At 41.0% G+C, this 27,694-nt stretch overlaps 1 protein-coding gene across 8 annotated transcripts in view; it reads right to left on the bottom strand.

Annotated features, from left to right (window-relative positions):
- Positions 1-27,694, bottom strand: part of rgs7 (regulator of G protein signaling 7) — a 204,919-nt gene that overhangs the window by 11,698 nt on the left and 165,527 nt on the right. For 5 of the 8 annotated variants that reach the window (XM_062975075.1, XM_062975078.1, XM_062975079.1 and 2 more), the window contains 9 exons: positions 24,329-24,393; positions 22,103-22,179; positions 21,919-22,000; positions 11,629-11,703; positions 9,536-9,634; positions 8,237-8,298; positions 5,241-5,351; positions 2,495-2,620; positions 1,305-1,491 (listed from right to left, as the gene is read on the bottom strand). In XM_062975075.1, coding sequence (XP_062831145.1) covers positions 1,305-1,491; positions 2,495-2,620; positions 5,241-5,351; positions 8,237-8,298; positions 9,536-9,634; positions 11,629-11,703; positions 21,919-22,000; positions 22,103-22,179; positions 24,329-24,393 — 884 coding nt within the window. The remainder of the gene's footprint in view (positions 1-1,304; positions 1,492-2,494; positions 2,621-5,240; positions 5,352-8,236; positions 8,299-9,535; positions 9,635-11,628; positions 11,704-21,918; positions 22,001-22,102; positions 22,180-24,328; positions 24,394-27,694) is intronic. The other 3 variants (XM_062975087.1, XM_062975089.1, XM_062975095.1) reach the window with 1 other exon arrangement.

Here is a 27,694-nt window from a genome sequence, read left to right as displayed (position 1 = left end):
TCTTACTTTTTAAAGGGGGCTTGGGGGGCTTTTGGGGAGGGGGTAGGTGTCCTCACAGTTTTCCAGGCTAATTTAGCCTTCCTGGAAGGTGTGGAATAAACCCACTATCAGGGTTTTCCTCGTTTGTGGTGAATTAATTCGTGGTTTTCAGAAACATTATCTTGACATCCTCCTTTTTAATAAGGGAAGTCCCGCATTAAAGGGGCTGTCTGGATGGGCCCTGATTCCACACTGCCATATATTCCAGTTCAAAGCAGATAATGTGGGATTTTATTTTACTTAATCCACTATGCCATCTGGGGGCTCCATTCCAACAAGTATGTGTTTGTGTTTGTGTTTGTGTACACACACTCACATGCCTACTAAATGATCCTACTGATAATCTCATAGGATGGAATTTGGGGGAGACTTTTTATCTATTCTCCAAAATAAATTATTGAACACTGGAATAATATGAGAAGGTAGAATAGAAAATGTCTCACATATAAGCACTCTTGTATTTCTAGGAGAGGTGGGTAGTTATGTAGGAACATTTTTAGTGAGATTCAAATTAAAAAATATATTTTTGGTCTGACTTTAGAATGTCCTCAAACAAGCTGATTAAGCAGAACACATTTATTTCTTCTTGGAGTACACCGAGTATTCTTAATGGTAGCCAACATGCATCTAAAAGAGGTATTATTTCTCTTTCAAAACGTATTCTAAACCTCTTCTTGTGAGAAAAAAAGATTAAGAACATCAGCTAATAATATTATATTAAAGCAGGGGTTCCCAAACTTTGGTCCACCAGTGTTTTGGACCTCAGCTCCCAGACTCCTTGACAGCTGGCCAAGCTGGCTGTGACTTCTAGGAGTTGAAGTCCCAAACATCTGGAGAACTAAATCGGAACAAAGGGATAAAGGAAGCAGTACAAAAAGGATAAGCAAAAGGTTGTAGAAAATATGGAAATGATTGGATTACAGTAGAGTCTCACTTATCCAACATAAACGGGCTGGCAGAATGTTGGATAAGTGAATATGTTAGATAATAAGGAGGGATTAAGGAAAAGCCTATTAAACATCAAATTAGGTTATGATTTTACAAGTTAAGCACCAAAACATCATGTTATACAACAAATTTGACAAAAAAAGTAGTTCAATACGCAGTAATGCTATGTAGTAATTACTGTATTTACGAATTTAGCACCAAAATATCACAATGTATAGAAAACATTGACTTCAAAAATGTGTTGGATAATCCAGAATGTTGGATAAGTGAGACTGTACTGTATGTGTTATGTGGAATATTGAATGAATTCTGCAAACCTGAGCATCACCAAATGTATGTCGTCCTGGCTCCTTCACATTCTGTGTAGTTTTGTCATAACTTTTTGAATCTAGATTAATGGCACTCGGTGCTCCAGGAGCAAGAAATTCTTGCCAGATCTCCTGTACTCTGGCAGGAACTTCCCTCATAGGCCTCTTCTTCAAATCTTCTACTGCTAACCAGAATCTGTATAAGGAAATGTGCATTTTATTTATTACGTTTATTTAAACCCCACTTTTTTTCTCCACAAGGAGACTCAAATCAGCTTACATTAAAAGCATTCCAATACAACTGAAAATCTAAAAATATACAAACATTAAAACAGAATTAAATACAAATGATATTTTTAAAAGCAGCTGTTATGACACTGATTTCAAAATCAGTGGCCCCTGCAATATTCAATGTTTTGTTTTAACTATCAATAATATAGAAAGATATATTCGTAATCAATGGAAAAGTTATACATATCCTTTGTCAAACATCATCTTATTTTTGATCCACTTACCAAACATCTCCCTACTTTTGAGAAGATGTTTCGTGTCTCTTCTGGAAATCCTTATTCTTTTTTTAAATGAAATACCTTATTGACCATTAGAATTCAATATAGCTATTTTTGCTTATTTTTATTGATAGTTATGCACTTTTTGTGTCACTGGTTGTTTTTTATATGCTATGGTACTATTCAGGTTAATTAAAAATTCCTTCTGTGACAACATTCCAAGAACTGCTGACATGCATCCCAAGTACTGGTGCTTACATATGTTCAGGTGTTCATTCAGGAAAAGCATAATCAAAGCATCCTGTACAGAGGGCCAAATGTTGTTCTTGATATCTCCAGAACTGCGAATTAAGGAAGGCTGAAAGCCTTGATGTGTGTGTAATACTTTGTGTTAATTTTGGTGAATCGTGATCCATGGATTTTAGATCTTTCCAGAGTATTGCTTAAGAGTTATTTCATGCATTTGTTGAAACAGACTGTGAAGAAATAAAAAGATGCAGACTCTAATGGACTGAAAAATTCTTCTGTGTAAATCACACAGCACTTTATGCTGATAATTTGCTTTAAACCAAGTTGCACTGCCTTTGTAGATGACAGCAAAGAACCTTTGCCTTACAGCAACCTTTGCACCCCTTTGTCTCAATATTCTCTGTGCATCCCCAATGTTAGTGGATGCAGTGAAGATCTTACCTTAAATTTTCTGAACTGAATTCAGACTCCAGAAATTTGAGGAATTGTTCTCTTCCCACTGGATCTTTCAGGGCTTCATCTATGCTGAATCCCCATCGCTTTACTCGTTGCTGGTTTGGCTCTTTACTGAAAAGGCAAGAAAAAGTTACATGGAGAGCTAATACATGTTTGTTGAATTTCTTTGATCAGTTATGCACCAACCAAAATGCCTCTTTTTGCTACCTTCAATAATGTTATTTTAAATTGTATCAGAGTAATCTAAGGATTACATCAAATATGACTTTAAAACATTCCTTATAGGATAATAATTCCATTTTTAAGTAAATCGGTCTAACTCATCAGAGGTGAATGCTTATTTTATTGTTTGATTTATTTTTGGAATATAATGCTTGCATTGTGAAATGATGGATAAAAGTAGATTTAAATTATTGTTTCATTTCGTTCTGTATTTTCTCCAGTCTGCTGACTAACAGCAACTCTTTGGGATTTCAAATGGAGTTGCCGTACTTTGGAGTGAAGGACTGAAACTTGGATTTTCTTTATACTATGTAGATACTCAACAATAAGCTATGATTCTTCCCTATATAATTTCACAATATAATGTGTGAAAATATGTGATAGAAACTTGGGATGTAAATGACAAATTTCCTCATCTGTGATGAGAAAGGGCAACATAACATATCAAGAGATCTAGCAAAAGAAAAAAGCCAAATAGCATGCATGAGTTTTCTTGCATCTGTGAAAGTGTGTAAAGACCAGTGCTTTTTTTTCAGAAATAGAGAAAGCAAAAAATATATTTTCACAAAAAGTTATATTTGGAAAACATATATACAGTAGACACAGTTAACTGGCACCCATGGGGAATTGGTACATGCTAGATAAATGAAGTTTCTGGTTACTCAAGAGTTATACTTAACTAATGCTGTACCCCATATGATACCATACCATTCATTCTGTATTGTTCTGATATTAATATTGAAATACAGTAATTAAAAACAAATAAAGACAAACAATGTAACAGTTTTACATTTTTACTAAAAAAAATTATTTTATGTCTTTGATTATATTGCTAGCTGCTTCTTTTTGTGCTTGAATTCGAATTAACTGAAACTCTATTGTATATAGATAGAAGCATTTTTGTGTGTGTGGATTTTCAAAATGTTTACATATCATTGCCTTTTGTAAAAAAAAGTATTTTTGCATTAAAACCCTTCATGTAATTTTTACTCCTAAAAGTCTGAAATTCAAATAATTAAATAAATAGTAACACCACTTAGCATCTCATCCAGCAGATATTTCGTTCTCATGTGTAAAAATGAAATAACAGATTACCTGCAGACTTAAAAACACAAATCCTGTTAGTTAATTCTCTAGTGAGGACTAATAACAGGGTTTAAGCCATGTACCATATCCTCGTGACCATTTCTAAAGTTCCTTTGACATTGAGAGTGATAACACATTAGGGATGTAACTTCACTAAGTTTCTCCTCAATAGTAGCAGTAATTTCAGTAATTTTCTTGCTGCTGTGAGAAAGTCTGTGAAAACCAGTTTTTTGAGGCTTGCCACAATTTAGTGGCTATTCTGTACAAAATCTGCATGTGTTTTGTACAGAAAACAGCATTTTCTATTTGGAAAATAATAATTCAATGCAGAAATATTAAAAAGACAGCACTCATGTGCAATTTTTACAAAGAATACATTTCAGAGCTAATTTCTGTGTAGAAATTAATAGTATTGAGATATTGTTTTTCCATGCAGACATTTCTGTTTGCTGTGCAAAGCAACCACATGCAAATTGTACACTGAATAAGTCCTGAAGGTGCAAAAATTCTCATCAGTCCATGAAACTTTTTGTCAGGGTTTCTTAAACACTCAAAAATATTGTTGCTCTTTTTATTTATATATATATATATATATATATATATATATATATATATATATATATATATTCTTTCTATCCCTATAGTTTATGCAATGGTACTGGTTCAGTTAAGCATGTTTAGTAAAGGAAGGACTGGGTTGTTGTATGTCTTTCGGGCTGTGTGGCCATGTTCCAGAAGCATTCTCTCCTGACGTTTCGCCCACATCTATGGCAGGCATCCTCAGAGGTTACCTCACAACCTCTGAGGATGCCTGCCATAGATGTGGGCGAAACGTCAGGAGAGAATGCTTCTGGAACATGGCCACACAGCCCGAAAGACATACAACAACCCTGTGATCCCGGCCATGAAAGCCTTCGACAACACAAAGGAAGGACTGTTTTCTAAGGTGCTTGTATAGTATGATGAGTATAGAAAGAGGTGGCACAATGCTTTCAGGCTTTGCTTCAACCCATGATACTTTTCCATCTTTGCATTTTAACTGTTCTGAGCAATACTAATGTTAGTGCCTAATCCTGGATTGTCCTGCACTCTTCTACTCTACTCCTGGGTATAAAATATCAGGCACAGCAACTCATCAAAGGAGGTTTCCTACTAACAAGGAGGCCAGAATTTTCCTTAATAGTGATAGCAAATCAGAGATAAGTTCTACTGTCCAAACCATGCTTCTTAATTTTCCCTTAATAGGGGTGGGGAAAGGAGAGACTTGGAATATGTCTGAATTTGAATTTAATTTGGGTTAAAATCCATGTCCCCATTATTGTCTGCAAAGTGAATTTTCAAGCCCAGGCTTGTTGAATATATGCCACTGATTTTTTTTATTTATTTTTTTAAAGACATAGATCCAAAATGACATAAAGCATACCTGGCTTCAGCTTCCCAAAATGTAGTATCATCTGACAACCAAGGGTTGGATGGATCTGGTGGCATCAGAAAGGGATCGTATTCCACGTACTGTTCAGTATAGGCTAATAGGCTAGAAAAACAAAATCACCTGACACTTTTTGACATGCTTGTTATTATTACTTTTCTACCTTTATTTGCTTAGGTAAGGGCCAAACTGCACATAATGCTTTAAAAAGCAGTTTCCAATTACATCTGGCTTTTTTGTCTATTTGCCTATCACCAAGAGGAGAGAAGATAGTGGACCAAATTAGCCTGCCTTATAATATGTCTTCAGAACATGGGTTGGTTTTACTCTCTCTCTCTCTGTCCCCCCCCCCCCCCCCCCGCTGCTGTTGGTGTTAATTTGTGATTGTGTGCCCTCAAGTGACTTTTATCTTATGACAACTTCAAGGAAACCTACCATGAGGTTTTCTTGGCAAGACTTAGGCAGAGAAAGTTTGCCATTACCTTCTTCTGAGGCTAACAGATTAGGATTTGCCCAAAGCCATCCACTACATATCCATGGTCAAGCAGAGATTCAAACTTTGGTCTCCAGAGTTGCAATTCAACACTTAAGGTGCACTGTGATTACTGACAGAAAATATCAAACCCATTGCATGCAATCATTGAGATTTTAATGCATATTGCAACTGGAGATAAAGAAAGCTCCCAGTATGATTGGCAGTGGCCTTTTAGGTGTGGTCTGTAGTAAGATCGGTTACAGGAAGTACAGTAGAGTCTCACTTATCCAACACTCACTTATCCAATGTTCTGGATTATCCAACGCATTTTTGTAGTCAATGTTTTCAATGCATTGTGATATTTTGGTGCTAAACTCGTAAACACAATGATTACTACATAGCATTAATGTGTAATGAACTACTTTTTCTGTCAAATTTGTTGTATAACATGATGTTTTGGTGCTTAATTTGTAAAATCATAACCTAATTTGATGTTTAATAGCCTTTTTCTTAATCTCTCTTTATTATCCAACATATTCGCTTATCCAACGTTCTGCCGGCCCATTTTTGTTGGATAAGTGAGACTCTACTGTATATAAATCCGTTGTTAAAACAGCTTCACTAAGTATTGGTTCATTGCCAGGCAGAATTCAAAGTGGCTGTTAAGATCTATAGCTTAGTTCCAGACTATTTGAAATAATAAATAATAATAAAACTTTATTTATACCCCGCCACCATCTCCCCATGGGGACTCAGGGCGGCTCACATGGGGCAATGCCCGACTAGCACAATTTACAAAAACAACAGCATAAATACATATACAATATACAAAAAAACAAAAATAAAACACAGTAAGACAATAAAACAAGAGTTAATACAGCAGTAATAATATCAATCAACCACCAAGTACAATTCAGTCGACTTCATTGGTGGGGGGGACTGCAGCAGCAATATAAAAATAACATCATCAGTTAAAATACCAGAATAAAAGGGACCTAATAAAATTCAGGATAGAGTTATAATGCCAACTGAGGCTGGTCATCCAGTGACTGTCTCACCAAAGGCCAACCTAAACATCCAGGTCTTCAGTTGTTTCTTGAAGGAGGATAGAGAGGGTGCCAACCTAATCTCCCTAGGGAGGGAGTTCCAGAGCCAGGGGGCCACGGCCGAGAAGGCCCTCTCTCTTGTCCCCACCAGTCGTAACTGTGAGGAAGATGGAAGTGAGAGGAGGCCCCCCCCCCCAGAGGATCTTAGAGATCGAAAGACTGTATCTACTTAAATGATCCTGGCTGAGTCTTAAAATGCTCAGAAAAGGGTTGTTCACAGTCCCACCACACCCAGGCCTGTCTGGTGAAGACACTGGGCTGTGGCGCAGGCTGGAGAGCAAGCCAGCTGCAACCAGCTGCAATGAATCACTCTGACCAGGAGGTCATGAGTTCGAGGCCCGCTCGGAGCGTATGTTTGTCTTGTCTTTGTTCTATGTTAAAAGGCATTGAATGTTTGCCTATATGTGTAATGTGATCCGCCCTGAGTCCCCTCCGGGGTGAGAAGGGCGGAATATAAATGCTGTAAATAATAATAATAAAATAATAATAAATAATAAAAGGGCCTTTTTTGGAAACTATTGGAATTCTCATCCATGGAAAGCTAGGTGGACCCAGTCTTTGCTCTCCTTATTTCAGCAGCGAAAAACCTTTTTTTTCAAATTTAAACATAAATCTGAGGACTTTTAATGGCAAGAGGGTGCATTTTTATTTCTGTTGTTATGTCTTTTAAATTATTTTATACTGTTTAAATTTTTATGTTTGTTTATGTAATAACTAGTTTTATTCATTCATTTAACTTTTCTCACATCAGTTTTTAGTTGTATCTTGTTTTATCTTTGGATCCCTTACTAGAAGAAAGATAGGATACAGACCCCGCCCACCCATAGAAAGCTAGTTATGAAATCCACTATCTCTGGTGTATTAATTCAGTAAGTTTTTTCCCTGAAGGTAGTGGCAAATAATTATAAAATTTCATTCCTGTGGAGAGAAAACCTCCGAAAACCACAGTTTGGGAGACTATTTGCAATTCAATCAAAAATTGCACATTGTTGTTTTGTGCAGAAAACAGTAATTCTTGTATGGGAAATCAGTATTTAGAAACAGAAATATTAATTGCTGTATTGCTGTATCACTTTCGAAATAACCTTGTATTAATTTTAAGGAGAACAAATGACCAATTACAGCATTTTCTGCTTAGTAGATGAATATTTCTGTGATAAAAATGCTGTATTCTGTCTTAAAACAACCACATGTGAATTCTGCATATAATATGTCCAGAACTGTGAATATTCTGATTAGTCTAAGATCCTTTTTATTAAAGTTTCTTTATTTTCAAAAACATTGCTGACCATTTTATAAATATTTTCAAACATTCTTTCCATTCTTACCCTTGTGTCAAAAGAATATGCAAAAACCCTAAAGACAATCATGATCTACATTTTTTTAAAAAGACATGGCAATATACATACCTCTCTGCAACCTTGGACATTTTTAATCGATGTCTATCTAGCTGTACTTGCCAATACTTTATCTACAAAATGCAAAGTAAGATGAGACAAACCTTCTTGAAAATGTATTCATAAGTTTGGAACATACAGAACTTGATTTTGCCTAATAAAAAAGATAACCACAAGAAACTACAGGCTAAGTGACTTTGTTTATGGGGCTAAGACCAACCTACTGACAGTACAAAAAAGATGGAGCAAATCAATTGAAGGTAACATTCATCCTAATAAGTGCAATCCAGAACCATCAAACTAAAGAGGAACACTGCATTCAAATCCATATGGCTGTATATTATTGAGACTGCATGTGTTATTTCAGCACTGAAATCAGTAGAATTAACATGTGCTTATCCTTGAGTCATTTCTGTTCAGAACACCTCACTATCATTTTGTATTGAAAATGTAGCAGTGTGAGTGAAAGCAAATTGAGTGAATTCTCTGCGTTATGCTATCAGCTCAAACCTCTCCCACTAAAATCATCGAGGTATCAAACTGGCTGGGTCATACTCCCAAGCACTGTTGAAATTGTAAAGTACTCTAAAGTGCATAGAATTTCTCTATAAAGCTCAAGAAATGGGGAAACCTGTAACATAACACCATTATAGCACAATGGCTTCCCTTTGATGGTAATGACTTCATCCTATGGAATCCAAGGATCTGTAATTTGGTGATACACTACAGTTGAAATCAAAGCACTATAACTCAGTAGAGTGAAAGGGATCCCGCTGAGACTTTTTTGAAATTCTGTATGTAATACACATATTAATCCTTTCTAGTGCTCAGAATACTTCATTCCTTAGAAATAACCCTTACAGCAGACCTATAATGTAAAAATTGATTATCTTATCTACACCTGAAAGAATATTAATTTAAGACTATATCTAGTGAGTTTATTGATGGGCTAAAGGAGGATCAGACATTTAGGCCACACTTAAATACCCTCTCCGTGCTTATTTATTTTTCATGCCCTTCATCAAAAGCTCCTCTCTTAACAGAACCTGTGCAAACCTGTCTACAGAACAAGCTGATGTGTCTTCAAGTTAATTCCGGTTGACATTGGATCTGAATTCCTTGTGATACAATTGAAAAAAATGCATTGTTTACATCTGATATTTTAAGGTCATTCTAGAGATGTAACTTAAAAGAATGCCATAGAATGTGCTGCATTATATCTACATTCATTATGATTTGATTCAGTTTAATTTTGATAGGTAGTCAATCACATCATTAACTAATGAACAAGGCAGCTGTGGCACCACAAACCTCTTCATGCAATTCCTCTTCTGTGGGAGGTTTACTTTCTGGCGCTGGTGTGTGTGTAGGACTATGACTTCGGATGTCATTCTGTAATCCATAGACAGACTACACATCAATACAAAAAGAGAGAAATTATTTTGTTAACCATTTTCCTCTGTTTAGATACAGTGGGGACATCCACAATAACCTGGATTTGTCACGAATGGACTGCTGGCTGCCTCATAACTTCTGGTTAGTATTGCTGGGTTTTTGTTTGTCTAAACCGGGGGACACAAACTTTTTAAACAGGGGGCCAGTTCATGGTCCCTCAGACCATTGGAGGACCGGACTATAGTTTTTTTAAAAAACTATCAACAAATTCCTATGCAGTGCACACTGCACATATCTTATTTTGAAGTAAAAAAACAAAACAGGAATAAATACAATGTCCCCTTGGGCCATTTAGTCCAACCTCCTTCTGCCTTTGTGCACCAAAAGCACTAGCAAAGCACCCCTTAATATTTAATTATTAATTAAACAATAATTAAAACACCATTATAAACAAGCAAAGTTTTGGAAGGCACGCACAAGGCGAGGGAGGAGACAGGAAAGGTGCACACCTTTTCCTCCTACCCCGCGGTACATGCACCTTCCTCGGCGGAGGAGGAGGGAGCTGCCACCGCAGGGGCCAGATAAATGGCTTCGATGGGCCGCATGTGGCCCCCGGGCCTTAGTTTGGGGACCCCTGGTCTAAACCAACCTTGTCATGCTTTGGGCAAAGTTTTTGGATGCTCCAGAGTTTGCTGGAACCTCCAGAGTGTCATGTCTGGATGGTGGGATTAGGCTTGATTTGGTCCCATCCATTATACATACTGATCCCTCGTGTTATTACCCTTTCTCTGTGCTCATTGGCCATGTCATTGCTGCAGAAAATGATAGCTGGCCATGGAGCTCTGTCCAAGCTCCTGGTCATTGGGAATACATCTGCTGATGTCAGGTCAACTCCCCCTCCTTGTTCCTGGTTATGCTCTTTTTTAACATTAGAAGAGGAAACAGCAACAGCTAGCAGCATTGAGCTCTATAACTGGCTAGGAGTGGCATGAATATGTCAGCCACTCCAGCAGAACAGATGTGCTCCTAGGCCATCAAATGGCCCTGGATTTGGCATGAACTAAGTCTGGTATACATACGCCCTGATTGTGCATATAATTGCATGACTGCATTGAGAACCATTAGTAGAAAGCTTCTACTAAGCAACATGAAATACCTTACTCTGATGTGGTGTTAATGTCCATTAAATACAGCATTTTACTGTAATTGCAAACCTGGTCGATCCTGCCTGCTTCTCCTCGGGAGCTGCTCTCCTCCAGGCCGCTTTCCGGAGCTTGCTCAGCAGCCAGGATTGACCAGGTTTACAATCGGCCAGGGTTTGCAAGCAACCAGGATCGGCTGGCAGGAAGGGAAGCGAAGGGAAGCCTCAATGCTTTCTCTCTTCAGATCCCTTTGCTAAAGAAGCGAGAGCTGAGTTTTTCCTTGCTTCCTTTTGCATTCATTGTTCAGCCTGGCTGAGTTTCAGCGTTGCAATAACGCGGGTTGCAGAGGCGGGAAAGTGTTGAGGGTATGAACTTTCCAAAGTCATTCCTCACTGTGATAAGTGCCTAAATCTGAATGAGGACTATGTTGAAATGTACTATTTAGTGTGGCTTTCAACTGCATATCGTAAGTGGTTTATCCTATACTTTGTTCTTTTTAAATTCCAAAATGTAATGTACTTTCTGGATAGTCCTCATATAATACACCATTTGTAAGTTTTAATGACAGCATGGTTAAGTTTTAAAAGTTCATTTGATATTGAACAATGATCAAGATCTGACCATTTGTTACATGCCAATGAAATCCGCTCCTACTTTTCATTGTCTAAGAAGTTCATAAGAAAAACCAGGTTGTAAAAAGTTTTGCTATTGGATAAGTCAAGACTCAAGTGAAACTCACTTCCTTTTTAGAAATAGTAAGACTGCATATGTTCAGGATATTACAATCATTTTACTCTGAGGAAAAGGGTTGGTTTTTTTTACTATGTATCATCAGCATAATAAAATTTTCAAAGTCTTAATATATACCTTCCTTGTTTTGTGAGGATTTCTCATTCTAGATGACTTTTTAATATCCACTTCAGTAGTATTTACACATCCAGGCTAAAAAATAAAATAAAAACATATGATAACTTATATAAGATGTTCAGCTAAAGAAGTTAGACTTCAGTCAACAGCATTTTTTATTCTCATGTTCTTATCCTCTTCCTTGGCAATTCAGTGGAGCTTACTTATTTGAAAGTGGGCCTTTCTTCAAGGCAAATATTTATAAAGTAGGAGTGATCAGTGAACAGTAGAAGTGATCATCAAAACCAAGCCAACTGTAGGATAGGGATTTTTTTTAAAAAAACAAGATGATGTTCTAGCAAACAAATCCTTCTCACTTATAATGTCCAGTCAAATTGTTGATGGAAGACACTGCAAAGCAAATTTGCCTTTGTCATAGTCTCTGTCTCTGATAGAAAACAGTATCTTGAGTCCGCTGGCACTCTACCCCTTTGCTAGATTAACACTTAAGAAATCAATAATACAGGATATATGAGTATTTTATGATTTATACTATGTAGAAGTGTTGAATATATAGCTTGCACTGTGTGCGTACTGGAAATAAATAGAATATCCACAAATTTTATTTTTCTCAACTATGAAAAATGTCAACTATTGTGAGATTCTTCATATTTCAGAATGTTTTATCAAATTTCATTTGCATAACATGATTTTTTTTTTAAAAAAATGACATTTTGTACAGAAAACAATACATTGTATGTTAAAATACTTTGCATAAAATATTGTATTTTTCATGCAAAAAAATTGATTTTATTTCTGGAGACCAAAGTTGGTTTTGTAAAAATGACATTTTTAAAAAGAAGTCCTGAGATGGGAAAATATATTGAGTATGTTTAAAAAATTTCCATAAGAAAACATTTAAAGTCATTCATTCTTGTGTTCATGGATAAAATAAATGAAATCTACATTACTACAAAACACATTCACACATAGCCAGAATGAAATAAATGAAAGTTACACAAACAATATGTCCTTTTTGTGGAAGGAAGTATCTAGTACTTTCTTTAGAAAGGTTCTAATGCCAGGAAATAAAGGGTGGTGAGGTTCTGAGTATAACTCCATCCCTGATCTCAACTGGCCCGGGCTTGTTCCAGCTGTTTTTGAGCACTGAGGGGAGAAAAGACAGATTTTTGCTGGGTGATGAAAGATGTTACTTCTTCCTTCCATACTTAGGAGCAGGTAGAATTAGTCTGGATGCACCCTTGTAGTAGTTCAGTGGCTAGGGAGATAGAAATGTGTCTGGCAGTTCCCCAATTATTATTGAGCTCTGCAGGAAGCGGTTGCCCAAGGAAGAGCTATGTAATATATAATGTCAGTGAGTATATAAAACAAATGTAATGCAATTTTCCCCCACCTTAGTGCAATGGTTGGAGGGAGAGATTAGAGAGATAAAAGGGAGAAAGGGAGGGGGTTTGGATGGCCTACTTAAGGCAGCTCCACCCCCTTTCTCCCCCCTTTGGAAACGGCTGACCCACCTTTCATAGTGTAAATCTTCTGGTCACTTTGGGGCTGGGTAGAATGTTTTCTTCTTCATAAAGATTTTTTAAAAATCACCTATCCTACCTGTGGGGCTGGTCTCTGTCTCTGCCCTCTCTATGGGCCACATGGTTTGTTGGCTTATTTTTTCTTCGTGTACTCTGTGAATGCACACTAATGGAGAAGCTGCGCCTGCGCAGGTTCCGACGGAAACTCTTCCAAGCTGAAGTTCAAATTTTGGCGGTAACCACGCCCCCCTTCCCAAGGGGCATATAAGACAGCCCCAGGCGCCCGCTCTCCAGTTCCTTTTTTTCCGCCGCAAGGTTCACTTCGGACTCTTCGCATGTCTACTACTCGTTTCAAGCGCTGCACGCAGTGTGCTGCTAAAATTCCTGATTCGGACGGCCACGCCAAGTGCCTCTTCTGTCTTGGCGAGGCTCATGTGGTCGGTACCTGCCGTTTCTGCCTAGCTCTCACAGCTCAGGCCAGAAAGAACAGAGCCGCTAGGCTTAGAGCGGCACTCTACGAAAGGTCTCTCGCGCCAGAACCGACTCCGTCGACGTCGGGTGCGTCGTCTTCTTCAGCTCTGAGAGCGATGTCGGCGCCAACAGCCAAGCCTCCGACAACTAAAGCCTCCTCGGTCTCGTCCAGGGCGTCCAGGACTTCCAGGACTGCTAAACCGGAAAAACCGCCGTGTACTGTGACGACGGCTACTGTATCGACCCGTTCCGGGAAGGTGGGGCCTTCCTCGACGTCGAGCTCTCTGGCTTCGGTGACGTCGATCCGCTCTCGTATCGGCTCCCTGCCTTCCTCCTCTGCCATTAAGATAGCCTTTAAGAGGGCTCACGAGGAGTCTCGTCGAGCGCAATCTGACTCAGCTGTGGTTCCTCCCACACCTGGCAAGTCCTTGAGGGTTGCATCCAAGCAACCGCCGACAAAAAAACGGCTGACTCAGCGCTCCTCCTCCTCGGCCTCCTCAAGGAGAGACCCGCTGTCCTCCTCGGCAACCTCCTCGAGAAGGTCTTCTCCTATCGTACCAGCCCAGAGGCCTAGAGACGTTTCTCAATCTCCGTTGCACCCCCTATCCGACGGGGAGCTGCAGGACTCACCCCACCACTCTACCCAAACGGTGGTCAGGGTGCCGGTACCGGAGCTGCCTGCGCCGCCTCACTCTTCCCGCCAACAGCTCTTCCCTCCCACCTCGACACCGGAGCGTGGTAGACAAACGGCTCGCCTGGCTCGGGCGGCCCAGGCCTCAGCCTCTAAGGATTCTCGGCTCCCGGCACTCTCTTCTCGCGAGGCCATGCCTCCCCCTGAGACTGTGCTTTCTTCTCCCCCTCAGTCCCCCCCAAGGGCCTGAGGAGGAAGATGCTGACATTGACCGCCCAGACTCTGTTCTCTCTGCTTCGGTAGTCTCTCTCGGTCTCGACCTCTCTCCTCCTCACGATGCGTATGAGGCGGACCCGCCTTCTCCTACTGACAATATTCGTGCTTTCTCTGATCAAATGGACAGAATGGCCGACGCCCTGGGTTTGGAGATCAAACAGACTTCTAAGGCAGTGTCTGATCCAGTTTTCAAAAGGGTGCAGGCCCAAGCTCCGCCGGCCACGCTACTCCCCTTCCTGCCTTATCTCTTGGATGTTATCCAGGCCTCCTGGAAAACCCCTTCCTCCATTCCTCCGACCTCGAAGAGGATCGAGACTTGGTACCGTACCGACGATGATACCTTGGAGTGGCTCAAACACCACCCCGACCCCGACTCCCTGGTCGTCAAGGCCTCTCAATCCTCAGGTCGTCAGTCGAACACTCCGGCCGACAGAGAAGGGAAGCGCTTCGACGCCGTGGGTCGAAAACTTTACTCTGGAGCCCTTTTGCTTTGCCGGATGGCAAACTATGCAGCTTGCATGGGCGCCTACCAACAAATTATCTGGGAGAAGGCACAGCCCTTCTTCACTAAGCTGTCGGACGAAGACCGCTCCGTCCTTACTACCCTCCAACAGGAAGCTGACTCGCTTGCCCACCACCAAATACAGATGGCGAAGCATACAGGCGATACTGCGGGCAAGATGATTGCTCACGCGATATCCATCCGTCGTCACGCCTGGCTGAGGTCTTCGGGTCTCTCTTCATCTTCCAGACAGGTCATTGAGGACCTTCCCTTTGATGCACTCGGACTATTTAACTCCGGTACCGACGACAAGCTCAAGTCTAATCATGACTTTAAAATTCTTGCGTCTAAATGTGGCGACCAACCGCAACCACAGCGCACCCGCTGGTTCCCTCACCGCTTCCGCCGCTTCCCGCCACAATCTTTCCGACACCATTCTTTCAAGCGGCCCTCGGGCTCGAACAATCAAAGCCATCACCAACCTCGTCGGGGACCTCATCCGCAAAACCAACGCGGTCGAACCACCCCCGCTCCTCTGCAGGCTAACCGGCGTGCCTGACGCCATCCCCTTCCAAAGCTCCTCGTCCGCTACCGATGTAGAGCCCACGCTACCTCGACCCTCCTGTGCCTTCGCCGACCGCCTGGCCCCCTTTTACAGTCGGTGGGAATCCATTACTTCAGATGCATGGCTTCTTCGCATTGTCCAAGACGGCTACGCCTTAGAGTTCACAGAGCTCCCACCTACAGGTCGCATTCTCTGTTCAACTCCTTCTCCAGAGATACTGGCCGAAATCGATGCCTTATTGGCCAAAGGGGCCATCCGTCCCTCCCCTCCCGAACTGGATCCTCTAAGGTACTTCTCCAGATACTTTACAGTCCCAAAAAGGGGGGGCGGGCTACGCCCCATTCTGGACCTAAGGGCCCTCAATATATTCATTCGCCCTTCCAAATTCAGGATGGTCTCTATTGCCTCTATCCTCCCGATGCTGCAGCGGGGAGACTACTTTGCCTCCATAGACTTACGAGACGCCTACTTCCACGTGGCGATACGGGAGGCTCACAGACGGTTCCTCTGTTTCAAAGTTCTCGACCAAACCTACCAATTTACCGTTTTACCCTTCGGTCTTGTCACGGCTCCAAGGGTCTTTACCAAGGTCGTCGCCGCCGTAGCGGCCCACCTCAGGCTACATGGCATCACGGTCTTTCCTTATCTGGACGACTGGCTTCTGGTCGGGCCCGACCCTGTTCTTCTCGAAAGCCACGTCTCCTTCACGCTGCGTCTTCTAAAATCTCTCGGCCTCCAACTCAACGCCGAGAAGTCAAATCTCTCCCCGTCGACCCAAATCCGGTTCATCGGAGCCCTCTTCGACTCCGTCGCAGAGACTGTTTCACTACCGCTCGACAGATTCCTAGCTCTCCGCCACCAGATCGCCCTATGTCGATCCGCCTGGAGGGTCAGAGCCCGTGCCATTCAAGTCCTTCTAGGCCACATGGCCTCCACGGTTCTCACGACCCCCTTTGCCAGGCTGCATCTTCGGGTCCTACAAAGGTGGTTTATAGACACTTTCAAGCCGTTCTACCACCACAACTCCAAGTACTTGTCGGTACCGTCGATCGTCCGCCAGTCCCTTTCATGGTGGACGTCTCACCGGAACGTGTGCAGGGGCCTTCCATTTCATCCAACCCCGCCCTCGCTAACCATAACCACGGACTCATCCACCTACGCTTGGGGAGCCCACATGAGCGGTCTAACGGTCCAGGATCTTTGGTCCCCATCCGAGAGGACCAACCACATAAACTTCCTCGAGCTTCTCGCCATTCTCAAAGCTCTGAAAGCTTTCTCCCGCCTCATCTGTCACAAGTCCATCCTCATTCAATCGGACAATCTGGTAGCAGTATTCTACATCAACAAACAGGGCGGTACGGGCTCGAGGAAGTTGATGCACCTCTCCTCCCGTCTCTGGTTTTGGTGCATAGCCCACGACGTACAGGCCTCCGCGATTCACCTTCCGGGTGCCCAGAACGACTTGGCGGATGCCCTCAGCAGGATGACATCTTCCTCTCACGAGTGGAAGCTCGATCCCGAGATCCTCGGCGATCTGTTCCTACACTGGGGACGGCCTACTCTGGATCTCTTCGCGTCTCCCCGGAACGCTCAGCTACCCCGCTACGGAGCGAGACTTCCCCCGAACTCCTTCCCCGGCTGTCTAGGGGACGCCTTTCTGCTGGACTGGTCAGCGGAGATGCTTTATCTTTTTCCACCGATTCCCCTCATACCGAAGGTTCTCGAAAGACTCCTCTCGATCTCGGTCACAGCGATTCTCATAGCTCCGGCCTGGCCCCGCCAACCGTGGTATCCAGCCCTTCTTCGTCTCTCCAGAGGAACGTTTCGCCCTCTACCTCCTTCGCCGCACCTTCTCTCGAGAGAGGACGGCCAAATTCTTCACCCGGACCTTCCTTCCCTTCATCTCACTGCATGGAGGATTCTTACCTAGCCTCCCTTCCGCAGAACCTGCAAGATGTTCTTCGAGCAGCCCATAAGCCGTCTACTACCAAGGCTTATACCTACAAACTCTCTCGCTTTCACGCCTTCCTTCGATCCCGTAACGTCGACACCTTTCCAACCTCGGTATCGGTGGTCCTCGACTTCCTTATGACCCTCGTCGAGAAGAAACTCTCTCTCGCTTCTATTAAGGCTTATCTCGCAGCTCTTTCCTGGTCTTTTCAACGCCATGGTCAGCCATCTCTCTTCTCTCACCACTTGATTAAAACATTTCTCCGAGGCTACAACAACATCTGCCCACCGTCGCTACCACCTACGCCGGGCTGGAACCTCGAACTTGTACTTTCTCAACTCACTTCTGCTCCCTTCGAACCGCTTGCCTCGACCGATCTCCGATTGCTTTCGTGGAAGCTGGCCTTTCTAGTGGCAATCACGTCGGCACGACGGCCATCCGAGCTTGCTGCTCTCAGGGTCGATGAGCCTTACCTACGTTTCCACCATGACCGCGCTGTTCTTCGCCCGGACATTACCTTTCTCCCTAAGGTGGTGTCAGCTTTCCACCTCAATCAGGACATTGTCCTACCAGCTTTCTTCTCTAACCCCTCCTCTCCTCTCGAGCAAAAACTGCACCTTCTCGACGTTCGCAGGGCACTCCTCTTCTACAGGGACCGTACCAAGGACATCCGTAAGACTCAAAGACTCTTTGTCGCCTATGCCCCGGACAAGTTGGGTAACCCCATCTCTTCCCAAAGGTTGTCCCATTGGATTGCGCAGGCCATTGAGTTGGCCTACGAACTAGCCAAGCGCCCTCCTCCTCCATCCATCCGTCCGAGGTCGACTAGAGGCCTCTCGGCTTCGACCGCCTTCCTTAGAGGTATTCCGCTTGACTCCATATGTAAAGCGGCAATCTGGTCGAACCCTCTTACATTTGTCTCTCACTACAGGCTAGACAATAAAGCCCTAAAGGACTCGGCCTTCGCAAGATCAGTACTCTCATCTTGCCTATCCTGACTATACTCACCTGCAGGTGACTCCCTATACCTCTCCTTCAAGTTATGGGCCAGTTTTTCTCCCCATACCTACCTCTGGGGATATGTTTTTCCCTGATTGTGTTGAGCAGTTGCTCTGTTGCTTTGTAACGCCTTATTGACCCTGGCGGGTATGTCAAAGGGCATGATGTTTTTTTCCCCTCTCCCCCCTGGGAGAGCGTTTATATGCACTATACGCAATTGCGTGTTTCTATTATGATTATTGAATAATTTTTCTATATGTTATGTTTTCTCTTCTACTATGCTCATGTTTGCATTGCACTGGTCCTTTTGGACAACTTTTTGCACTGGTCTCTTGGGACTGTTATCTCAATGTGTCCTAATAAACTTATGTTTGGACATTCACTGGTTGTCGAGTTTGCCTTGTCCCACCATCCGGGACCTTAGCGTGTCAGTCTCCATTAGTGTGCATTCACAGAGTACACGAAGAAAAAGGACAGGTTGCTTACCTGTAACCATGTTTCTTCGAGTGTACTCTGTGAATTCACACAAACCCGCCCTTCCTTCCCCTCTGGCAAACCTCTCCCTTTCTCGTTGCCTTGGCGGCGTAGGAACTGGAGAGCGGGCGCCTGGGGCTGCCTTATATGCCCCTTGGGAAGGGGGGCGTGGTTACCGCCAAAATTTGAACTTCAGCTTGGAAGAGTTTCCGTCGGAACCTGCGCAGGCGCAGCTTCTCCATTAGTGTGAATTCACAGAGTACACTCGAAGAAACATGGTTACAGGTAAGCAACCTGTCCATATTCTTGTCAGCCTTTGTAGCTAGTTTGGAAGCAATCTGAGTTTCAAGGGGTTGAGGTTGCAATGTTATCATCCTGTGGAAGCTAGGATATGTAGTCTGGGTGAGATTACCACTCCAGCCGTTTCCACACCAGCTTACTCCACCCCACCATCTAGCTTTGCTCATCTCAAAAACAAAACAAAACAATTAAATAGGTAAGAACTAAAAAGTCAGCCTAAAAAGTATCATAAGGGCAGAAAGTGAGGTGAACTATTCTGAACATGATTTACAAACTTACTACAAGTTGAACATAAATTATCTAGAATCCCCAAATCTTTCAAAATCAAAAAAATATCCAAATGGGTAGACAAGATAGTGACACATTTACTCTTTTTCTTGTGATGAACAAAATTTATTTTGTTTCTATGACAAATTGAGAACAGATAAGACAGCAGATTGTATTTCTCTAACATCAGAGAGTATAATAACATTCCACTTATTTATATAAAGCAAGTAAAACAAGGAACTGTGGCAGTCTACAGCCCTTTAGCTTTCTGACAATCCAGTGAACACAATTTTTAATGCATAAATTTATTATAAATATTGTATAAAATTACCTTTAAAAAAGGTAAATGTTTCCCCTGACGTTAAGTCTAGTCGTATCCGACTCTGGGGGTTGGTGCTCATCTCCATTTCTAAGCCAAAGAGCTGGCATTGTCCGTAGACACCTCCAAGGTCATGTGGCCGGCATGACTGCATAGAATGCCGTTACCTTTCCACCAGAGCGGTGGCAGAAGCTGGAGCTAACAGCGGGTGCTCACTCCCCGGGTTTAAACCTGGGACCTTTTGGTCTGCAAGTTCAGCAGCTCAGCGCTTTAACACACTGAGCCACTGGAGGCTCCTTAAGACTGCATATATTAGATATACTCATATATCAAATGTTAATGAATGTTGTATTTAGACTTGTGTTACACCTCCAAAATATCTCAGTATGTACATATATGAAAATTCCTAAATAAATAAATAAAAACAATTCCAAAATAATACTAGTCTCAAGTATTTTGGACAAGGTATAAGCGACCACTATTCCCTGTGATCAACTGAAATTTGTAAAACAATATACAATAACAACCAATTCCACTTGGCTCTGGCTAATTTTCTGCTGAAATGATGCTATTTGTATTCCTCAAAATACAGAAACATAATAAGATGTGTAGCAGATTATAGTATCCTGAAGCCACAAAATTTCTAAAACATACTGTGCATGACATGAGCACACCAGGAAATCCACTGTGCTTATATACCTTATGCAGAGAAAAGACTCTTGACACATAGCCACGTGCTTCACTGTTATGTAAGATAACCATATCAAAAGTTTGGAACGAGACTAATGTCTGCCATGTTTGTAGATATTAACTGTATACTTTAATTTTATTTGGATAAACCTGCATGACAGATTGGAAGGGAAAGGAGAGGTGCCCAGATAAGTGGCACCTGCCTTAAGAATGACGCCCCATGTCTCCTTGAGAGTAAAGAGATGAGCCCAGAGAAGTGGCGTCTGCCTTCTGTCTATGAATGGTTGAGGTAGAGGCGGTAGGAGGCAATTCTGTGTGATGGAGGTAAGTAAATACTCCATCTTTAAAAATGGAATCCCACGCAAAGAAGATGATTCTATGCACAAAGAAGATGATTTCCCTCACTTTCCAACATTTTTCCTAGCTCAGTGTGATGAAGTCCTCTATCCCAACACTCTCTTTAGCTGCTTTGGTAGCGCCAGAGGAGAAAGAGTTTTTGGTGGCTATTCTGAAACTCCCTCCCTAGGAAGACCAGGGAGCTTGTGAGCAGTCTCGCTGTCCCTTTCTCCACAGCTGTGGCTTAAGGCAAGTCAATTTGCTATCCTCCCTTGCCCTTCACTAGAGCCTTGGCTCACCCCTCATGCACAGCTGCAGGAAAGGGGAGCACCAACCCCCCTCCCCTGGGGCAGCCAACAAGCTCCCTTTCCCTGGCTGGACATGGATGGGGTTGGATGGGGTTGCTCAGAAGATTTCATTTTCTGTCCACGTGACAACTGGATTTTGAACAATTTGGAAACAATGATGTTAAATGAGTGTTAACATTTCTCCATACTATCTGAAACAGAAAGAAATGGCTCAGGTTACACTAAAAATGTACCTTCTGACTTACATACAAATTTAACTACAGAACCTATCTTGTATGAAATCTAGGGACTGCCTGTAGTTACAAGTGAAGTCTCCCTTAGCCAAAATACTTGTGACCAAAAGTATTTCAGAACTTGAGCTTTTTAGATTATGAAACATGTACATATACATAAAGAGATACCTTGGAGAGGAGACCCAGGTGTATACCCAAAATTGATTTATGTGTCATATACACACACTCTCTATCTATTTATCTATCTATCTATCTATCTATCTATCTATCTATGGCAAAAGTGTCACTACTGCAGCCATTCATGGGGTTAATTTCATCTTTTGGAATATTTTGGATTTCATAATTTTCAATGAGAAATGTTCCAACCTGTACAGTACTAGCTGATGATCCTATATAGAATAACCCAACTCTTAAATTGCTTTAAAAGATTCATTAATTGACATACCACTGGTCGATGCACATCCCAAAATGCTCTCTCCTGGCTATCAAGGATTTTCCTCTCTATCTTGTCCCTTTTCTTGTCCACTCTGTTGATGATGAGGTAAATATGTAACATAAAAGATGTAAATTGAAATACCTTTTAAGAAAGCAGGTGACAAATCCAGCAACAAAACATCAATTGAACTCACTTTGCTTGTGCTTCTGCTTGCATAAAAATAAACTCCCATTTCCGTGCAAATGCTCGCTGTAACCTGGCCAAGCTCTCCTGAAAACATACCACATATTAGCAAGTTTCTAGGGAAGCTTTTTCAAAATTCCCTACTGGCTTTTCAGAGAAATTGTTCCATCGAGTTGCTGTAACTTGACATTATCACTGATCCACATTATATACTCCTGCTATGGTCTATGCAAGTTGTTTGCTGATTACGTGAAGGAGTGGGTGTTCATTCGTTTTTAGATGTCACATTTAATGAAATAGGGAAGAGAGCTTTGGAAGGGAGCCTTGAAGAACTTCAAATCTTCCCAAAATGAATTCATCTGAACTTGTTTTGTTTGTATAGACTTAAATTACTCTGTCTTTAGATAAGAAAAGATTTCTATTGATGGGTTTTAATAGGACCCCTAGGGCCTTTGTTCACAGAAATGTCCCATTCTGAAGACCCTTGTATTTGCCGTTCCCTTTCCATTCCATTTCACATACTGAACCTCCTACCTTTTCAACCCAATTAATTGGATGGGGTGTTCTTTCTGCTTATGGGAAAGTTCTCTATGGACAATGGAACCTCCATATTGACAAGGATAGCTGAGTAAGTGTCAACAGTGGCTTTTCCCACAGATCATCTCTACAATTAAAAACCAAAATGTACATGTTGTTTTCACTTATTGTTCCACTTCCAAGACATATTCAGCACTTCTATGCTTCTCTGGTTTCAAGCATACCAAGGCTTTTCTAAGAAAAAAAAACTGTATATAAATAAATGCAGCTTTTTTAGATTGTGGAATGACATGTGGGAAAACTTGTAAAATTAACAGTGTAGTATAGAAAGCACCAGGTATTGACAATGCCCTTCTGCATTTAGCTTGATAAACCAAAAATAGAACATCAGCCTGCTCATTTTCACTGAAATTCTGTGCATACTTACCTGGCAGTAAGTGCCTACTGAACACAGCAGGACTTACTTCTGAATAAAGCATGCATAGGATTTCATTGCAAGTCTCCTCTTAACCAGCTAAAGTGAATCAGGCATAAAACTGGTGCTAGAAATCTTGGTGGAAGTGTAGCCAAATACTAAGGAAATATTCTGCTGTATTTAGTATTGCAGAATAGTAGGAAATTCTTTATAAAGACCATCGTAATGCTTTTAAGTAATATTTTTTGCATTGAAAGGTATTTCCCAGAATTATGTTGGGGTCTTAATCTTTGTAAGTGGATTTACATAGTAGAATTGCGTGGTTTCATACTACCCATGTCCAGTAGGGGACTACTGTAGAGCCAGCAAAGTGCCCGATGCTCATTGTGTAGAAAAGTGTCCACTGCTCATCGTGCAGCAAAGAATATTGATCCTGATATGCATCAAGACTTTTTGCTGGTATCCTAATATGCAGCTTCACATTCACTAATGGGGTTTCTTAACATTTATACTACTTAGCTAAGTATATGTAAACTTACACTAACTCAGTGGTTCTCAACCTCTGGGTCCCCAGGTGTTTTGACCTACAACTCCCAGAAATCCCAGCCAGTTTACCAGCTGTTAGGATTTCTGGGAGGTGAAGGCCAAAACGTCTGGGGACCCACAGGTTGAGAACCACTGCACTAACTAAAAGTGATAACAGATTACAACAGTAATTTCTAAGCACAAGGGTAAGGAGTTGGCATTAGGTCAATGTATGCATTCAAACATTATTTCATGTATAGTAAGAGGGCAAACTCCATCTAATCTGCTCTACACTTTGAAAATATAATTTGCATTGATGCCAATTTTGTCCTATGATGCAACTTTTTTGATTCAGCGCTTCCATAAGACAAAACAGGGATCCACTACTGATGCAAAGAGAAACCTTGGAGCTGAATCTGAACAGTTACTAAGGAATCAAGATGCTACTATATCTCTGCAACGGTCAAAATTAAATTGTTCCCATTTTTTCCACTGCTCCCTTCTCTATTCATAGAACAACGTAATGCTGCATGTATTGCAGTTCTTTGTTGCTCAAGAATTTCAAAATCCTGAGACTCAAGTATCAGTTTCAGTAGATGTCCAAACGAGTTAAAGTTCCTAAATTTATTATTTTCATAAACAGGATTGTGAGTGTCTGTGTGTTTTAAACAGCGCTGTGGTTTTTATCCCTGCACTCTACCATTTTCAGAGTCTCACTCATTTGACATCTCAGTTCTAGGAAAGGCCCCAGGTACTTACTGCTTCATAGTCTGCTAGCTCAAGCCGTGCTTTGTTTTGCATTGTTCGCTTGCAGAGGTAAACCGCTGGAACACAAAAAATAATCAATCATTTCTTACTATCTCAGATGCTATCTGATCTCCAGACATCATGATCTTAAGGCTTATATGAATTCCAATCAATCAAAAATTTCTGACCATTGCGCCTCCATCTGCTGTTTTAGCTTTAAGGGGAAAAGTTAATCCAGACCAGGGCTATGTTTCACAATAGCAATAATTTAATAACTCTTTGTCTCTTCTTGAATGTACATTTGAGTAGGCTGGGGATTTTTATATTCACTTTGCTTTTTGCCATGTATGTGTGAGAAAAAATACCCTACTCCTAAACATAGATGGATATGAGCTATATGTGTGTGCATGTGCCTTCAAGTTTCCTGTAAACATATGATCACATTAATTCTATTGGATTTTCCGAGGCAAAGGATATTCATTGCCACTTCCTTCCTCTAAAATATAACCTGATATTCATTAAGGATATTTAAGATATTTAGGATATTTAGTCCCTGATACGAACTGTGGCCCTATAATGGTTAATGATTTTGAAATCCCAGATCTCTAAGGCTCGTAAGTGCTACTGTTTTATGTGTAATGTATAGTGATTCAGCTATTTAAGAAGCAATGCATTCAAAGCATTAATTTGTTTATTTCTTTCAGAGTATTCATCTGTTTATGTCTTTTGCCTTTTTAATATTATAAAAGAAGAAAAACAAACATATGTAATAAATGAGAAGTGAAACAAATGGCGCTTGAATGTGAATCTATTTAAAATTGTTGGTAGCCTAAGTGAAGTGTCCAGAGAACCTTTTTCTTGATGGGCATTTTGGAAATAAAATAAATGCATGAAGTCTGCTTGAATTTCTTTCCTCGGTAACATGAAATGTTCATACCCACAGTGGAAGACCAAATGTAAGTTAGTTTTACAAATAGAGAAGATTTTTATGATGTTGTGCCAACAGGCTTAGATATTCTGCTGATAAACTGTATTGTGCCTGAAATATAAACTAATGATTAGATCTTCTCTTCTGCTAAGCGAAGAAAACTTATCTATCCTTACACATGCTATAGTTTCCCAACTGTGCTTCTAGATAACATCCAAGCCCACATCTACACTGTCATATAATTCTGCGGTTTTAGAATTCAGTTTATATGGCAGTGTGGACTCATATAATCCAGTTCAATGCAATTGGGGCCCAATAGACAGAAGCTCAGTCCAGACTAAATGGAAACTCATGGTCTCATGGAAGGTGTGTGTGAGACACCAAACCCAATGACGCAGCTGAGGGACTATTGAGCCCCTTTCAACCTCTTCCCTGCCTCCTGATATGTTCCACACTGGTAAAGTAACAGACAAAATATAAAAAAACAAAAGTGACATAAATAATTTGGGGAAAGTGTATTGTTGTTTTGTGCCTTCAAGTTGTTTTGACTTGTGAAACTTCAAGGCAAAGCTATCATGGGTTTTCATGGAATTTGTTCAGAATAGGTTTGCCTTTGCCACTCCTGAGACTGAAAAGTGTGACATGCCTAAGGTCACCTGGTAATTTTTATCCCCATGTTTAACTCTCCAACAATTGCCTTTTTGTTGCTCTATTACCGTTTTTCTATATTTTTCAAAAAAATTAAAAGTCTGAATAACAAAAAGTTAAATAGAAATATTAGTAGCTTGTTTAGTGTGGAACTCTGGGCTTCCAAGCCACAATAAATCTCAGCACTATGTTATTCAACAGCCATCAGACTCTGTTCATAAACCCTTTAAGTTGGGAAGAACTCTTTTTTCAGACCTATTTGTTCAAGCTGAAACTAATGGAAGCTGATAAGAAAGCTAATAAAAGATAATCTTCATGGTAAAAAAATAATAGGATGTAGCTCCTTGGCAACACAGTGTGCTTAGACTCTTAGAATCTATGATGGCCCCAATCTATTGAAATCAACGTGACAATGAAATCATTGTGAGTTAATGAAGATTCAGTCAAAATAGAGCATTTAATTGGATTAGTCACCAATTTACTGAACTACATTAGATGTTAGCCATGGGCCCTAATCCAGAAAGTGAGATCCGCATGTTAAACTACAATGGTTCAAAACAGATCAGGAGAGATACCTTCTTTTGAGGATGTTCATTGATGCATGGAATTAGTTGCCCAGAGAACACAGCTGGATTTAGAAAGGTAGTTTTAATATTCTAGCTGTTATTTATAATTTTAACTCCTGGGAGACTGGCCTGTACCTAGGCTTATTCTTTGGGTTGCATATTTAACATGATTGTTATAATCAATGTGATTGCCACCCTGTAAAACAAACAATAATAGGTTTCTATCCTGTCTGTTTTATAAGTGATTAGAGCTGATTAGAGCACCATGTGGAAATTAGAGACAGATTGCAAAGAGCATAAATCTAATCAGAAAGCTTACATAAGTGTATGGCTTACATTATATTAACCAGGAGATAATATAAAAACTAGAGAGAAAATAATATCACAATCAGCGTGACTGTGTTGGCATTTGCTTCCTTTCAACACATCAACATACTTTTGTTTATTTCCCCCTTGATTCAGCCCCTGGCTGATTTTTAAAATAAAATGTCATCTTCTCATCTCTGCTGTAGTTTTCCAAAGAGAAAGAAGAACCATAAACCCATTCGGCTTCCCTAACAAGCTGTGGCACAGACAAAATGTAGTCTCCTAAGCTTGGACATCACCATCCACAGCCATTTAATGGCCATAGGGGCACTTCCCAAGGCGTGGAAAGAGAAGGGCAGTGCAAAATTAGTTGTGCTGTATCTCAGTCAGAGTAACTGTCCTGTGAAATAAATATTCATACAGAATTCATAATGTACCTATTACACTGGACCAATAAATTGATAAAAAGAAAGCAAGATTGTGCCTACCAGAATGCAAAGTGTCTGTTACTGAGAAATCCTCTCAAGAATTATAGATCCAAGAGAAGACTTCTTTGTTCCGTTCTTAGGAACAGAATACAAATATAATCGAGCATAAAAGTCCTTAAAAGTCAGGTTCTTATTTGGCTATGTTTTTGTTCCCTTGGCAACATACTTGCATCATCAACCCAATTGAAAGCTCATGTTTGTTTTGGGTCTAGCTTTCCTTTTTGAACAAAAAAAGGAGATTTCAAACCAGGAAAAAGTGGAACAATTATACCTGACTTCACATCTGCAGTATTTTATATGAAACCTACATATTTCAATAGAAAGAGTCCAAACTAGTCAATTGTTGATAAAACTAGATCATACTCTCATGGAGAGCACATAGGAGAGGGGAAATTCCTCTTAAGTTATTTTATCTACCAGATTTTGTATCCCACCTCATCAA

This window comes from Anolis carolinensis, chromosome 1 (assembly GCF_035594765.1).
Source record: "Anolis carolinensis isolate JA03-04 chromosome 1, rAnoCar3.1.pri, whole genome shotgun sequence".
Taxonomy (NCBI): domain Eukaryota; kingdom Metazoa; phylum Chordata; class Lepidosauria; order Squamata; family Dactyloidae; genus Anolis; species Anolis carolinensis.
The sequence above is the reverse complement of the archived record's forward strand: the minus strand, read 5'-3'. Positions and strand labels throughout refer to the sequence as shown.